General features: G+C 41.0%; 1 protein-coding gene across 10 annotated transcripts in view; it reads left to right on the forward strand.

Moving 5' to 3' along the window:
* Hspb11 (heat shock protein family B (small) member 11) overlaps positions 1-15,782 on the forward strand; it is a 27,088-nt gene extending 11,306 nt beyond the window's left edge. For all 10 annotated transcript variants that reach the window (XM_029476635.1, XM_029476632.1, XM_029476631.1 and 7 more), the window contains 4 exons: positions 9,689-9,795; positions 11,303-11,371; positions 13,820-13,863; positions 15,574-15,782. In XM_029476635.1, coding sequence (XP_029332495.1) covers positions 9,689-9,795; positions 11,303-11,371; positions 13,820-13,863; positions 15,574-15,687 — 334 coding nt within the window. In that variant the 3' untranslated portion in view covers positions 15,688-15,782. The remainder of the gene's footprint in view (positions 1-9,688; positions 9,796-11,302; positions 11,372-13,819; positions 13,864-15,573) is intronic.
* The last annotated feature ends 857 nt before the right edge of the window (positions 15,783-16,639 follow it).

Consider the following 16,639-nt stretch of genomic DNA (forward strand, 5'->3'; position numbering starts at 1 on the left):
TTTGTAATTGTTTATCTGTAATATTATGTCCTCTATCAGGAATTCTTAGAAATGTGAATTCTTAGAAATCAGCCTGGGCTTTGCTTATCTTTTACTCTATGGAATCTTGAACTGTTTGTTGACTAGGTTTTTGATTAGGATACAAATATTTGTTAAACTTGGCTAATGTTAAAAAGCATGCGGGCAGGGGTCCATCCCATAATCAGCCACCAAATGCAGACACTATTGCATAAGCCAGCAAGATTTTGTTGAAAGGACCCAGATATGGCTGTCTCATGTGAGGCTAAGCCAGTGCCTGGCAAACACAGAAGTGGATGATCACAGTCAGCTATTGGATGGAACAACAGGGCCCCCAATGNAGGAGCTAGAGAAAGTACCCAAGGAGCTGAAGGGGTCTGCAACCCTATAGGTGCAACAACAATATGAACTAATCAGTACCCCCAGAGCTCGTGTCTCTAGCTGCATATGTAGCAGAAGATGGCCTAGTTGGCCATCATTGGGAAGAGAAGCCCCTTGGTCTTGCAAACTTTATATGCCCCAGTACAGGGGAAACACCAGGGCCAAGAAGTGGGAGTGGGTGGATAGGGGAGCGGGGGCGGGAGGGTATAGGGGACTTTTGGGATAGCATTTGAAATGTAAATGAAGTAAATACCTAATAAAAAATTGGAGGAAAAATGGAAAATTAAAAAAAAAAACATGCGGGTATAACTTATATGCATGCATACACACACACATATTTGACTGCAAATTTGTTTAGGGCTTTTACAATTTAGAAAGTAGTAAGCATACATAAAAACTGTTGTCAACTGGGCATGGTGTTTCATACCTATAATCTTATGTTATTGGGAGGCCGAGGAAGGAGGAGAATTGCCTTGAATTCAAGGCTAGTCTGCACTGTAGAATGAAACCCTGTCTCAAAAAAACAAAAAAACAAAAAAACAAGGGGAAGCAGTAAAGAGAGGTCTAAGAAGTTTAGAGTGTTTGCTGCTCTTGGAGAGGACTAGAGTGTTGTTCTCAGCATCTGCCTCAGACTGGACTCAGTTGGTCCCTCAACCCGTGGGAGAATGTTGGTGGGGTGACAAACAGACACGAACACCAGAGTTAGTGTTGAATCTGAGTGTAATTTCTCAAAGTGAGCATCAGATTTATATTACAGAAGAAAACAAGGAAGTTAAGTGATACATTAAGGTCACCCAAGGTACATGAGGTTACCTGATGCAAAATGACTCTTTACACAAAACAGACATGCATACATAAAAGTGAACAGGAACCATGCAGTGTTTACAACTGGGATAAAAATCAGTGTTTACAACTGGAATGAAAAACAGCCCCACCTAAGGTCAGTTTATTCTTAGAAGCCAGGGGCAAGGGCATAGTTATTCCACCTTTTACCTAGACCATTGTAAATTTCTATATATGGGAGTGACTCAGCTTTTATTCTAAGTATTTTACTCTAGTTCCTTCTTAGACCACAACCTTCCTTTTTCTAAGGCCATTGTAAATTCCTGCACATGGAAGTGACTCGGCTGTTAGTCTAAGTTTACTTTGTAGAACTAGCCCTGAGATTTCTAGCTCTTTTTCAGTAAATTGTAATGCCTGATTTCTTTCACTATCTATACTGGAGGCATTTTGTCTGAATGAGTAGCATTCTTTCTAAATTTAAAACTCGAGGTCGACTCAATGATTTCCTAGGATATTGGAACACTGGTGGAGGTCAATCTAACTTAGCGATATGTCAAATCATTCCTTGGAGGCACTTATAATAAAATAATACTGAAAGCACACAGATCTGTTCACCGACTGACACAAGGACAAGTTTGGAGCATTCATGCTACCAGATACCAAGGATCCAGGAGACTAAATTTCCATGAAACTCTTTGTCTCAGAACTGCATCCAAGCTTTTGGGCCTGTCACTGGAGTGGGTGTGGCAACCATCCACTTTAGATGGCTCACAACCTGTAACTCCAGCTCCAAGGGATCTAAGATCCTCATCTGACCTCTGGGCACCTGCATACGTGCAGCATAAACACACACACACTTGAGAACATGGACTCATACACATACGCATAAATACAGTAACTAAACTTGTTTAAAAAGCATTTTTGGCTGGGCAATGGTGGTGCATGCCCTTAATCCCATTTCTTAGGAGGCAGAGGCAGGTGGAGCTCTATAAGTTCATAGCCAGCCTGGTCTATAGAGTCAGGTCCAGGACAGCCTGTTTTAAACATTAATAAAAAGGGTACCAAAGGTAAAATGGTTTGTTAAAAATAATAACACAAATAAACGAATGATAGAATCAACTAACATGCATGTTCTCTAACTCTCACTACAGGGTTCTATATAACACAAATGTAAGGCTTGAATAAAAAACTTAATACCTGCCTTTGCCTGTGTCATAATTCCTGTGAAAGTCAAGTAATAGTTATTTATCCCATGACTTGGTATAGAAAAATTAGTGTACATACACACAGAACTGCAGAACTTTGTCTTTAAGCTGTTCCTTTAGAACAGAGAACTTTCCAGAATGCCCTTCACTTTAGTTGGAGATCCTTTTCCTAAGGCAAGATCAGGGCCTCCTCCCTTTCCAACACCTTTAATTAAAAAGACTTACTTGTGTGTGAGTGTTTTCTGCAGGTATGAATGTGTATCTTGTGCATGCCTGATGCCCATGGAGGCCAGAAGAGCGCATCAGATCCCCTGAAATTTGAGTTATAGGAAATTGTGAGCTGCAGTGCGGGTACTGGGAACTGAACCTAGGTCCTCTGAATGAGAAGTCAGCTCTCTTAACTGCTGAGCCATCCATTCAGCCACAGGAATTTTTGATCTCTGTAGTCCTAGCGAACACAAACAGGCTTTATATAGGCATTAAAATTATTTTATGCTCAGAGGTTGTTTTATATAAATGGAAATAGCTACAGAGTTACTTGGAAAAAATGGTGCTGTAAATGTATTCCCACAGTAAGGATTATCTTATGCCCCTGCTGCATACTTTAAATTTCCTTAGAGGTTAGTTGTACTGTTTTTTTGTTATTGTTTGTTTGTCTGTATTGTTATTTTGAGATAGTCTCATGTGGTCAGGCTGGTGTAGAACCACTATGTAGCCAAAGATGACCTGGAGCTCCTGGTCTTTCTGCCTCTCTTCCCCAAGTCTGGAGATTACACTTGGCTAGAAAGAAGGAGTCAAAAGAATGTGTTTATTTCTCCTGACCCCACCTTTGTCCTCTGTACCTAGTATGCCAGTGAAAGGGAGGACAGAAACTCCACAGAGAAAACAACAAAGCTAGGTGTGAGATATCTCATACCTGGAACCCCAGCATTTGGAAGACTGAGACAGGAGGAGTTCATCAAAGCTGGAGGCCAGCTTAGGCAATTTTGTAAGATATTGTTTCAAATTAAAAAAAAAAAGATAGGACTATAATGGTAGATAATTGCACATATGTGATCTGAACTCAGTTCCCAGTGCATATTCACCCACCCCGTGCTTTGAAAACGAAGTGGTCCTTTCTGCAAGTACATTGCATACTGTAGTTGAGTCATATAAATAGAATCATTCAGATATATATATATATATATATATATATATATATATATATATATATTGGTTTGAGCTCTTTTAAAAACAGGATGTCAGTAGCTGAAGCAATTTACTGTGTAGCCCAGGCCAGCCTCAAACCCACAGCAATCCTCCTGCCTTAGCCTTCTAAATGCTAGAGTTATAGATTTGTATCACCATGCCTGTCTCACATGAGATCTATTGCTTATTGGTTTTGATTTTTTTTTAATTTATGAGTATGGCTGCTTTACCCATATACCCCTATATGCCTGGTGCCCACAGAGTCTAGACAATGGTATCAGATCCCCTGGCATTGGCGTTATAAATGCTTGTTGTGAGCCATCATGTAGGTACTGGGAATCAAACTCCAGTCCTTTGCAAGAATAGCCAGTACTCTTTACTTCTGAGCCATCTCTCCAGCCCCCTTTTTTTGTGTTTTTATGACAAAGTCTAAGTGTGGGGCTGACTGGCCTGCAACTCTTGGTGGAAATCTGACTGGCCTTGGACTTGCCAGGATCCTTCCATTTTGGCATGAGCCACCACACCACACAGAGCCTGTACGCTGCTGTGAGGTTCCTTCCACTTACATGATTTAAGGTTCCTCCGTTTTGTAGTAAATATTACTACTATTTTTTTAGATTTATTTATTTATATGAGCACACTATAGCCATCTTCAGATACTCCAGAAGTAGGCATCGGATCTCATTACAGATGGTTGTGAGCCACCATGTGGTTGCTGGGAATTGAACTCAGGACCTCTGGAAGAGCAGTCAGTGCTCTTAATCTCTGAGCCATCTCTCCAGTCCCACTATTTTTACTACTATTTTTCTTATTGTCAAATATTCAAATACATTGATAGAACACATAGTATTTGTGCATTTTTAACTTGAAAGATATTATTTCTACTTTTCCAATTGTACTTAAAAACACCATCTTAGGGCTCGTGAGATGACTTTGCAGGCAGGGAAAGACACGTGCTGCTCAGGCCTGACCTCTGAGTTTGAATGCCAGGATCCACAGTAGAAGGAGAGAACTGAGTCCTGAAAAGTCGCCCTCTGACCTCCACTTAAGGGCCACAGTTTGCAATAATACCTCGCTCTCACACACACATACTAATACTAATAGCAATAGCAGTAATAATAATACAATAAGGAAATTCAATATAAAGAGAAATTATGCATTTGCTTACAGATCTAAAACCTCAGGAACCCTCAAGCTGGATAAATATAAAGACTATGTCCCAGCAAACACTGAAAAAGAAAGAAATATATAAACAGCTGGAGGGGAAGGCTAGCGATTTGCTGAGGCACAGCAGTGCTGATGACATCAGGCCTGCTGACTAGAGAGAGCTCCTAGGCAGTGAAGTGTCTGACAGATGCTGAACAGAACATGCAAATAGACACAAAAACTGTCAACGGAATTCTTTCTCTTGCTAAAACATACTTCCAAAGTAAAAGATATTTTATTTGTTACAGGTAAACCTGCATGGCAAAAAATATTAAATGAACTTTGCAATTTGAAGAAGTATAATACCAGAGGAAAACTCAAACCTATATGAAATGTACTAGTAATAGTAAATACTTGGATAACTGTAAATGACTATATTTTTCTGAGTTTCTTTAGAGATAGCTAATCACTTTATGATTTAAAAACATTATATTGTGAGATTAACTATATGTAAAATATGTGACAATAGCATAAACTTGAAGTTCTGGGTGGTTTGACTGTCACAAAGCTCTCTCTTTTCCCCGTTTCCTACTTTTTCATGTGCTTGTGTGTACTGTGTATGTGGTAGTTTGAATAAGAGTGGCCCTCAGAAGCACATATATTGAACACTTGGTCCCCAGTTGGAGGAACTGTTTGGGAAGAATTAGGAGGTGTGGCCTTGTTGGAGGAGGTGTGTCACTGAGGGTGGGCTTTGAGGGGTCAAAGCCCACACCATTGCTAGATAGCTCTTTGCCGCTAAGGATGTAAGCTCTCATCTGCTTCCGTGCCATGCGTGACTGCCTGCTGCCATGCTCCCTGACATGATGGTCATAGCTAAATCTCTAGAACTGTGAGTCCCCAAGTTTTTTGGTTTTTTTTTATATATTTCATTGGTCATGGTGTTTATCACAGCAATTAAAAAGTAACAAAGATAGTGTACATGAATGTGTGTATGTGTGTTTCTCTGTGTATGGGTGTATGCGGAGGCCCGAGGTTGATATCTGGAATCTTTCCCTATTAATTGTTCTTCCACCTTATTCATTGAGGTGGGGTTTCTCAGTAAAATACAGCGCTCACCAATGATTCAGCTGGTCTTGCTAGCCAGCTTGGTTTGGGCATCTTTTGGTTTTGACTTCTGAGGCTGGAATTATGGGAAAGCTGCTGTGTCTACCTGGCATTGATAGTTCTAGAGAGCCAGACTGTCTCCCTTGCTGTCCTGGTAAGAACTTTAGCTGCTGACCCATCTCCCCAGTCCCACAAGGTACTAATACAGTAACTTTGGGAATAACCACTATAACACTTTTAAAAACAAACAAACAAAAAGAGCCACCCTGGTGTCATGGTGTTTACCTGTAACCCTTACCTGAGAGCCTGAGACAGGAGGACCAAAACTTTGAGGCTAGCTTAAACTATGTAACAAGACCCTTCTAAGAAGGGGGAGGTGGTGGAGCATGGCAGCTCTGCAAACTTTTAATCCCAGTGCTTGGGAGGCAGAGGCAGGTTGATCTCTGTGAATTTGAGTCCAGCCTAGTCTACAGAGTGAGTTCCAGGCCAGCAGAGATACACAGTGAAAACCTGTCTTCAAAAAAAACAAAAAAACCCAACTCTTTCTTCTTGTGTGTTGCTATGTCACCCAGACTGAGAAAGATCCAGAAACTTCATGGCCATGACTGTATGTATTAGTCAGCATTAGAAGCAGCCAGGAGGCCAGGGTCATACTGATAACATGCATCACCACGGGATCAACTTTGACAAATACCATCCAGGTGACTTTGGGAGTTAGTATGAGGCATTACCACTTAAAGAAGAACCAGAAGCCGAGCGTGGTGGCGCACGCCTTTAATCCCAGCACTCGGGAGGCAGAGGCAGGCGGATTTCTAAGTTCGAGGCCAGCCTGGGCTACAGAGTGAGTTCCAGGACAGTCACGACTACACCCTGTCTCGAAAAACCAAAAAAAAAAAAAAAAAAAAAAGCCAGATCTGTGACCAACCCTCAGCCTGAATAAACTTTGGACATTGGTCACTGAGAATTGGTCAGTAAGTCGGTAACCACTGCCAAAATAAGACTGGAGGTATTCCAATCACTGATGTAATATGATCCTGATACCACAAAGTTCTGGGGAAGAGAAAGTTCTCTAAGCAGCCTGTCATCGTAGAAGCTACATGCTTCAGAAAAGGAGCTCAGGAGATTAAGAGTGTTGGGGGTTTCTGTGTCCTGAAGGCTTGAAGCCACATACATTAATTAAGTGCTAACTATCTTTAAAACAAAAAACCTAAGAGGTCAGAGATAAGGCTCAGTACATAAAGGTACTTGCCACCAAGTATAGTGACTTGAGCTCAGTCCTTGAGACCCACACAGTGAAAGAATAGTGGCTCCTGATAGTTGTTCCTTCCCCTTCCTCTTCCCATGTGTGCCATGGAAGTATACGCATGCGCACGCGCGCTCACACACACAGGAAACTAATCAAAAATATAACATGTCAATAGGTGGAAAATGAGTGAGTGAGAAATGATCTTCCTTACAAACTATATATTTGAAAGAGACTTAATTACATTCATAAGTAGGAGATAAGACAGAAGATTACTAGAAATAAAGGGATATCTTATACTATTAGAGGGTCGGTTACTTAGAAGGTTACATTTCTACATGTATGAGACCTAATAATCAATTTTTAAAATTTATAAGAGCAAAACTGAAAGATGAAAGAAATCTACAGTTGGGTATTTTAAGACTGGCCTCTCAATAAAGGTAGAGCAACATGAGCTGGTAAAGATTCAGATGAGCTGTAGAGTGTTATCCAATATCTTGATGAATTGACCTGAAATACTGGCATCAGTGGTGGCGTATTAATCAAGTGCACATTGAATTTCCCTGAATTTCCCTGAATAGGTCCCATCAGACTCAGAGAACTGAAATCTGAAGAGAGTGTTCTTAGCTGGGAATGGTCGCTTCCACCTGAGATCTCAGGACTCAGAAAGCCTCTGAGCCCCACAGGGAGACCTTGTCTCAAAAAGGGAAAAAATAAAAGCACCATGAAGTTTCAACTTGGGAATTTAGAAAAAAGGAACAAACTAAATGCAAAGAAAGTGGGAAATATAACAGGGCTGGGGATCAGGTGGTGAGCTGCTTGCTGAGCATACACGAAGCCTTGCGTGTGAGGTCCAGCGCCAGTCTGAAATCCTAGTTCTCAGAGGTGAGGCAAGAGAGTCCCAAACTCAGGACCAGCATAGCTACACATGAAGACTGTTTCAGCAAGCAAGCAGAGGTACAGAATGTGTAAATATCCAGTACTAAAAAGAAAGAAACTATATTAATAGTCTAAAAAGAGTAGCCATTACATTATAAATAACAAAACTAAACTAATAAATTTAGCAATTTAAGAGGAAAGGGACATATCCCCAAATCACCTAAACTGTAGATATGGCACAAGGTTGTGTTGGAGAGATGATGGCTCAGCAGTCAAGTGCACTGGCTGCGCTTCCAGAGGACCCTGGTTCAATTCCCAGCAGCCACATGGTGGCTCACAACCATCTGTACCAAGACCTGACCCCCTCTTCTGTGGTGTCTGAAGACAGCTACAGTGAACATATTATAGTAATAAATAAATCTTAAAAAAAAAAAAAAGTAAATTTCCCTCAGTGAGGCTGGAGATGTAGCATAGTTGCTAAAACACTTGCCTACATGTATGAAGCCCAGGTTTCCATCCAGTTCCCAGAATGGTAAATGATTGACTGTGGTGCATGCATGTGATCCCAGCACCTCGGAGTGGGAGCCATGTGGAGGCAGGAGGATGAAAGGCTCAAGGTCCTCCTCAGAAACACAGCAAGTTCCCAGCCTGCCTGAGCAACCTAGTGAGATCCTGCTGAGAGAGAGAGAGAGAGAGAGAGAGAGAGAGAGAGAGAAAACAAGCCCAGGGTGTAGCTTAGCAGTGCAACCCTTGCCTAGCACATACTAGACCCTAAGTCACTCCCCAGGACTGAAAAAAACCTGCAAAGGAATGCATGGTCCATGGTGATGGAAATCAAACAGTTGTTGGCTCAGGGATAGAGAAATTGTCTGGAAGAAATGGAAGAAAGATAAGAGAATTTCTGGACTCATGGGAATGTTCTGTATCCTCATTGGGGTATTGGTCACCCTAGTGAATCGTGAGATATTTGAAACTTCATTTTTTTTTCCAGCAAACATTGTTTATATACTACTATGAGTCCCCTGCTATAATAGTTATTAGGGACATAAAAATAGAGAAACGCAAGTGTCTGAGCCTGTAGGGGACATCAAAGCAGAGTGAGCACAAATGCTCTGACGCAAGTAGAGTGCACCAAGGACATGATTTTCATCTTCTGAGTTAGAGAAGGGACCATAAACCTTCACAGAAGGACTTTGGGGTCAAGAGAGCTCATTGTCTGATGTAGGTGTAGATGTGTGTGTCTGATGTAGGTGTAGACGTGTGTGTCTGATGATGTGTTTGAGAGCTGCAAGCAGCTGGCTGTGGCAGCAGTGATGGGGGACGTTGTAAGATGGGATGAAAGAGGCTGGGCTGATCGTCACTAGGGGACTGCTGAAGCCTTTTAGATGGGAGGGCATCAGCTCTCTTTCAGGATTTTACAAGAGAATATTTGTCAGTTAAGAAAAAGTACTAGCCGGGCGTGGTGGCACACTCCTTTAATCCCAGCACTTGGGAGGCAGAGGCAGGAGGATTTCTGAGTTCTGTAGGCCAACCTGGTCTACAAAGTGAATTCCAGGACAGAGAAACCCTGTCTCAAAAAAAAAAAAAAAAAAAGTACTAAAGTTGAGATTATAGGCAAAACTAAATTAGAAAGGGGTTGTAAAATAAAACAGTAGCTGTTTTTAATATTTATTCATTATAACATAGTGATTATGGTTTTTATATCCGTCTATTCCCTTTCTTCCTCTAAAACTAACACTAGGAATCCGGAAACCTTTTGGACCACCACAGGCATGTTTCCCCAGGAGTTCATTATCTGTTTCCACAAACACGTAAAGATTGAAAAGCTTGTCATACAAAGTTACTTGGGTAAGCAAAGCACACATTAATTTTTTTATTCTCCTTTACTTTTTCCGTAGACAGAGGACACATGTACACTTTTGGCAGAAGACTATTTTTTCCTTACAGCATGGGATCCAGTTTTATTACTGAAATGGGAGGGTGGCGAGTCTGTGCTAACTGCCTTCAGCACAATTAGCCCTCTTAAGTTGCAAACCCTTCCAAAGCACATCATAATTTCCATGCAGCTTGCTGTGTGAACGTCTTTGGCAGAAGACTATGAGTAATGCAAGAAGCTGGCTTGCCCAAATACTGGGTTCTATGACATCCTCATCCTAGGTTCATTTAGCCTGTAGTTCTCAGAGTCTTGCTGTAAATCTGATAACCCCAGTTATTCTCATTAGATAGTTTTGATCCTTCCATTGCTAGTGACATTTTCTGGGGATTACAAGTGGAATCTCCTCTTGGAACATAAAGTCCTGTCTGTGATAAAGTATATCAGAGTCATGGTAGGAAACAGAATAGATCCCAGATGTTTCAAGTGAAGAGACTATTAACAAATCTACTTATAAAATCCTGGCCTGGGCTGCAGGAATGAATAAGCGATAATGGGGTCTCAGAAGCCAGCTACAGCAGGGAGCCATGGCCGTCCTAAGACAAGGAAAGGAAAGTGTTACCAGAGCCCTGGGGTGGGGACTGGGGACTTGGGGGGGTGGGGGGGAGATGTACAGTGAGGCCTGGCCTGCAGGGCTACAGTCTTGAAGGGAAAGGACCATCAAAGACATGGCACGAAGCAGGACAGAGTGTAGATAAAAGATTCTGGTCTCACTTCTCTGTCCTGGGATCTTCTGGTGCCTGCCTGCCCCTGGCCATCCCAAAGAAAAGTGAGTTGGTAAATTAGTCTAGGAGATATAATTTGTAGGAGTCAGCTCCTCCAGAGGAGGACAGAAAAGAGAAGGATAGTTCTGGAGGTCATGTGGGGACAAGGGAAAAAATGCTGTGTAGCAGGAAGATGCATGCGTGGTATGCTTCTGTCATTCATTACCAAGGCCCTAGACAGGGCCCATGTGTAAACTCTTGTTCTGGCATTTACTGGCTCTAGTTTACTGGACACCATTCCTGTCAGAAAAGCCTGTGTCCTCATCAGGAAAGTAGCTTAATAATACCTTTCTCATAAAGACTCCAGCCAGGAATATGAACAAATATGCCTGACTCACAGCATGTTCTCCATAAAGACTTAAGACCATGATTACTAGTAGTATCACAGCCAGTATGTAGATATTCCAGATAATAACCAGATTCAGAAAAGCACTACTATATGTGTGCTGTGTAGTGATAAATACTAACAAGGCTACCATTATACAGTGTTATGCTTTACTGTAGGATTTGTGGGAAAACAGTCATAGCTTTCAGGATTCCTGGTGCCAGCACTTGGTGTTGTCAGTCAGGGCAGCAGAGAAAAGAAGTCCAGACACAACAACATAGAATTAAATCACTAATTAACATTTGTGTTTACTCTGTTTATTTACAATGCTAGTGCGGACTTTGAGGATTGAAAAGACCACATCTAAAGAGCCATTGGATTTTGAGCAGTGGGTTGAAAAAGGTGTGTATTCATGTCTCCAGTACTGTTCTGAGCATAAGTGCCTAAGGGAGTGCATCAGTGCCTGGTCTCTGCCTTTGTGCCAGCAGTTCAACTGCATTTTGGTAAATAAAAGGTGACTTTAATTAGTCTTTAGCACACATAACGCCTAGAAAAACACACATTTGTGCATTTACCGTCACGAGCTGCTTATGTAACATTTTCAAAATTTTAGGATCATTCTTACCAAAAATAGAGATGACACATTTAAGGCTTTTGTGAGCTAGTGGCTTATATATGACAAGCAAATATTAGCTTTATACCTTTCCTTCCAGATTAATGATAGTGTTTAAGAATTAACTGAGCTGGGTATGGTGGCACATGTCCTTATTCCCAGGATTCAGAAGACAGAAGCAGGGGGAATCTCTGAGTTTGAGGCCAGCTTGATCTACATAGATCATTCTAGGCTTGCCGTCACTACATAGTGAGTTTCTGTTTTGTTTTGTTTTTAATCAATATTTTTATAAATAACCACTGTCCTCCAGTTAAGCACACACATAATTAGTTCATGTGTCTATCTCCTTTTCTTAGCAAGTCCTGTGAAAACAGGAGAAAAATAAAAAGGCATAAAACTATAAGGAGAAAAAATATATAAACCTAATGAATCAGACAAATGTAGATCAATAAGTTTTATGCCAGAGGGACACCCTGAGCTTCCAGAACACAGCAGATTAGGTTGAAACCTAGTGCCTCCCACAGAGAATAGCGAGAAGTAAGCTGACTTAGTTCATGCCACTCCAGAAAGGCCTAGAATCTGAGAGCAGCAGGTGACGTGGAACATGAATAAGGTGTGCATGACTGCTTTATAATACCTTATTTAAGCACACTGTTCATGAAGTTAGATCAGAAAGTGGGTATTGATTTCAGAAACTTAGATTTCTACTTACCGTGACATAAACTAAAATGACAAAATGTAACAAATAGAATATAACCATATTATAATTCCAGGAAAAACAACCTAAATTTAAATGTTAATGTGTATGACTGTTTTGTCTGTATGTCTATGAATCTATGCACCACATTCATGCCCAGGGCCTATAGAGGCCAGAAGGTAAGCATCAGATCCCCTGGCTGAAGTTACAGATAATTGTCAAGTGCTACATGGGTTCTAGGATCTGAACCCAGGTCCTCTAGCAAAGCAGTCAGTGCTCTTCACTACTGAGCCATTTGCAGTCCCTCACTCCCAACCTCCACTACTGCTTTTTTTTTTTTTAAACAGTATAGAATAGAGTTTATTTAGGGCATGGGGAGGGGAGTTAAGAGGGTAGTAGACGCAGAGAAAGGCAGTGAGAAGGAGAGAGTAGAGAAGTAGAGGCTGTCCATGAATATGTGGAGAGAGGGGGGAAGGGAATGGGGAGAGGGGGAGCAAGGGGACAAGAGGCAAGAGAGCAAGAGTAAGAGCCACTACTGCTTTTTATACAGGTTTGTATTCTGTATGTAGCCTAGGCTGGCCTAGAACTTACAATCAATCTTCTGAGTGCTGGGATTTGGGTGTGTACACCATAGCAGCCTAGAAATGGAGAACATGGCTGAAGAAGCCATGGGAAAGCAGGGTAATAGCACTGCTAAGGAAAGCATCAGCAAGCAGGGAAGTGCTCCAGAATCTCACTTCCTGAAGACTTCCTCTTTTGGGTAGCTTTTGAAATTCTGTGCATTATTTGATATAAATTCATATCAAAAGGTACTATATTAACTAAATAGTTCATGTTTCTGAAAGAATACTTAAAGTAACTTATGGCTAAATAAGCTAATCTGTTATGCAAATACCAATATGCAAATAGTAAACTTGGGTACAAGAAGAGCGCGTGTCACAGACCATTTTACATCACAGTGAAATTTCCATGTAGGAAAAATGGCTTCTTATATAAAAGTCTTTTAGGAGCTTGACTAATAAAAGGGAGGAGCTTGGGGGCTGGAGAGATAGCTCAGTGGCTTAGAGCACCGGATGCTCTTCAAAAAGTTCAGAGTTCAATTCCCAGTAAGCACAAGGTAACTTACAGTCATCTATAATGAGATGTGATGTCCTCTTCAGGTGTGCAGGTATAAATGCAGACAGGGCACTTGTGTACATACAATAAAGAAAGGAATCATTTTTAAAAATGGAGGACTTTCTGCATTTAATCAATTTCTTACTTTTTTCTTTAGTGTAATTTCTTTAGTAATATTTCTTTGTATAATTTACATTTGCAATGTCTTATTTATAATCACTAGAAGTATTTTATTGCTCATTTTAAAAACCTTTAAGGCAAATGTCTTATCAAATTCCAACCCCCAAATAATGATAATTCACTTAAATCTAGACTTAACAATAAAACTATTGTTACAAATAGTTACATTTTTCTGAGCACAAATTTCCATGGCTCTCTTCATATATTTGAGCCTTAACCTATTTCTATTAAATTTATGCTTTAGATTTAGTACACACAGAGGGGCAGCTTCAAAATGAAGAAATTGTGGTAAGTGTATATACTTTATAGACATAAGATTATCTCTAGTGAGCCTAATTAAGATTTTAAAGTTTCCCAGTATAAATTATTCATGATGAATAGCCTCATGGTATTACCAGTTCTTTGCCTATTTAACCATTAAAGATTATTCTCAATAATATTAGAAGCAATATGTATTATTAATTAGACTCTTTGAAAAAAACTAATCCTGGAGAAAGTGGCTACATGGATAAACCAGAAGTGAACACTTTTGTTTGTTTTAGTTTGCGCAGTGATTTGTTTTAAGTATCTGGTTACGTTGTTTCATTTGACTCTGTAGGCCGGTTAGAATAGGACACAGGGCTGAGCTGTCAGAGTTGGATGGTAATTAAGCGTGAAAGGACAAGGGAGGCTTAGATAAGGGGAACTAGAGCATAGGATCAGCTACAAACCCGCCAGAGAGCTGAAGTGGAAAGAAACCAGGGGTTTCGTTCCACTAGGCTCTGCTTGTCAAGCGGAGTGAATGCCCACGGACAGGGAAGCTGCTGCTTCATCAGGAGTCGGTCTCTGCCAGTTTGCCATGCCCTAGTTTTAGACAAACGGGAGCTAGTAAAATTCTCCAAGTGTGTTTAGCTGCCAGTGTTGGTATACAACTCTTCTCCATGACAGTTTGTGGCTTTGCACCTTCCAGGAGCTGTTGTGAAATCAGCATTTCAAAGACTCCTCAGAGGGAGGGGAGAACTCAGTCCACTTGTAGTAGAAGTGTTAAGACTTGAGTTCCCTCTTCATCACACACATGCAAACCCAGTGCTGGGAGACAAGGTCTTTGGGGCTTGCTGGTATACACACACCCACAGACACACACACAAGAAACTCCATTAGAAATGTTTGAATCCCACAATTCATTTTCTCCCACTAAATTTCCTCCAGTGGGGAGCCCAGTAGGGTTCCCCCCACCAAAAAAAAATATACTGAATTTCTTCTGCATTCTTTGATACTGTGTTGAGGATTCGAGGGGGAGAGTGATAGAACATTTGGAAAGTAGTAAGGCAAAATAGGAGGCTGGAAGCTCCTCAGAGATGGTTGACCGCCTCCATTTGTTCTTCTAGCTGCTGACCATAGAGCTCGGGTAGCACAACACAAATGTGTAGAAAGCTTTATATCCTCTTCTTAAACTTAATATTATATCCCGAGATTTATAATTATGTTTTAAGGTGCTTCTTACCTATTGACACATATTTAGGCTAATGTGTGTTCTCTGTCATTACAAGTAGTGACAGTGGACATTAATTAGTGCATTCTATGCACATTATGACCTTCACCTTCTTCATTATTTTCTAGGAATAAATTTCATGGGATGGAATTACTCAGGACAAGAGTATAAGCATTTTATGGTTTTTTATGTCTATTGCCAAATTACTTTCCGGGGAAATTATATAAATGTGAGAGTCAGTCATGCTTTTTAGGGTAGTATATTCCAAGGCATTATTAACTGATGGAAACTGTTTAGCGCGAACAGTTCTTTACAAAGACACCAAGAGTGACAGATACCATGTTAAATCACTCTCAGATTCAGATTCACTGCAATGATGCTGGCTGGCCTTCTGAACACTCTTGCCTTATATCTTGTTACATGCTAGGAAAATGACTCTTCATCAAAGCCTTTGTTTTGCCAAATGCTTGTTAATAGTTTGCTAGGATTGCTAAAAGCATCCATATTGATTTTTTTTTCTCTTACAGGCACGAGATGGCTACGCCACTTTCTTGAGATTCATTATTGTCTCAGCATTTGATCATTTTGCATCTGTGCACAGCATTTCTGCAGAGGGACTAACAGTCTCAAGTCTTCCTTAGTAATTACAACGAAATGCTCTGAACTACTTTTAGAATATATTTATTGAAATACAAAGCTATCTTTGATATGTTTACTATTAAATAGATTTGTATCACTCTGATTCCATTTTTTTTATAAAGGAAGAATGTGTTTATTTCTCCTTTACCTTCTCAAAGTATATAGTACCTGATACAGTGGCATTATAGCATGAGGTGACCTTGGGCATTGCAAAGCATTAAGCCATGAAACTGTCCACCCTGTTAGGTTTGTTTCTAGGCATTTTCAGCACACAGTCAGAATGGAGTAGCATCACTTGAGCTCTGCTTTGGGGTCTGGGTCTGAAGCACCTCCTCAGGTATGAGATGCCAGGGTTCCTGAACCCACTCAGCCTTACCATGTTTCCTGCCAAGGTCTGCTGCCCCACAGGAGCTCTTAACAGAACAAAGACAACTTCCCCTGAACAAGGAGAGACTGAAACTGCAGCTGTGGCTCTCCCATTGCTCGTCCTTTTGCAAGCCTTCTCACTTCGTAGCAAGTGTGGACTTGATAGTTTCTGTGAACTAAGTGAAGTATAAGCTATCTCCTGTTTAGTTCCAAACCAGCCCAAAATGTCCTGGCGGAAGCAACAGTTCACCTCCCAATCCTGGCGCGTTGTTCCTGGTTTATTCCTGATTGGCTGATTTCTCTGGTCAGCTGTCATCTTAGTCTAGGTAACAAAGGTTTGTTGGACCTAGGTGGCCTCAAGCAGGGATAGTTCTCGGAGCTAGGAAGAGCCTTCAGTGGTCTACCCTGAGCCTCTTTGTTACTCTGAAGAGTAATGAGAGGGAGAAAAGCCCAAGTGCAAGCATGTTTACTGTCTGCCCTGATTTCCAGGTCATGGCACATAGGGAAGGCCAGCGTCACAATACAAGTCTACCCAAGAGCAAGAGCATAAGAGGTGTGGGAGTCGGGGCTGTTGATGCTACAGTCCTT

The sequence above is a fragment of the Mus caroli genome, chromosome 4 (assembly GCF_900094665.2).
Source record: "Mus caroli chromosome 4, CAROLI_EIJ_v1.1, whole genome shotgun sequence".
Taxonomy (NCBI): Eukaryota; Metazoa; Chordata; class Mammalia; order Rodentia; family Muridae; genus Mus; species Mus caroli.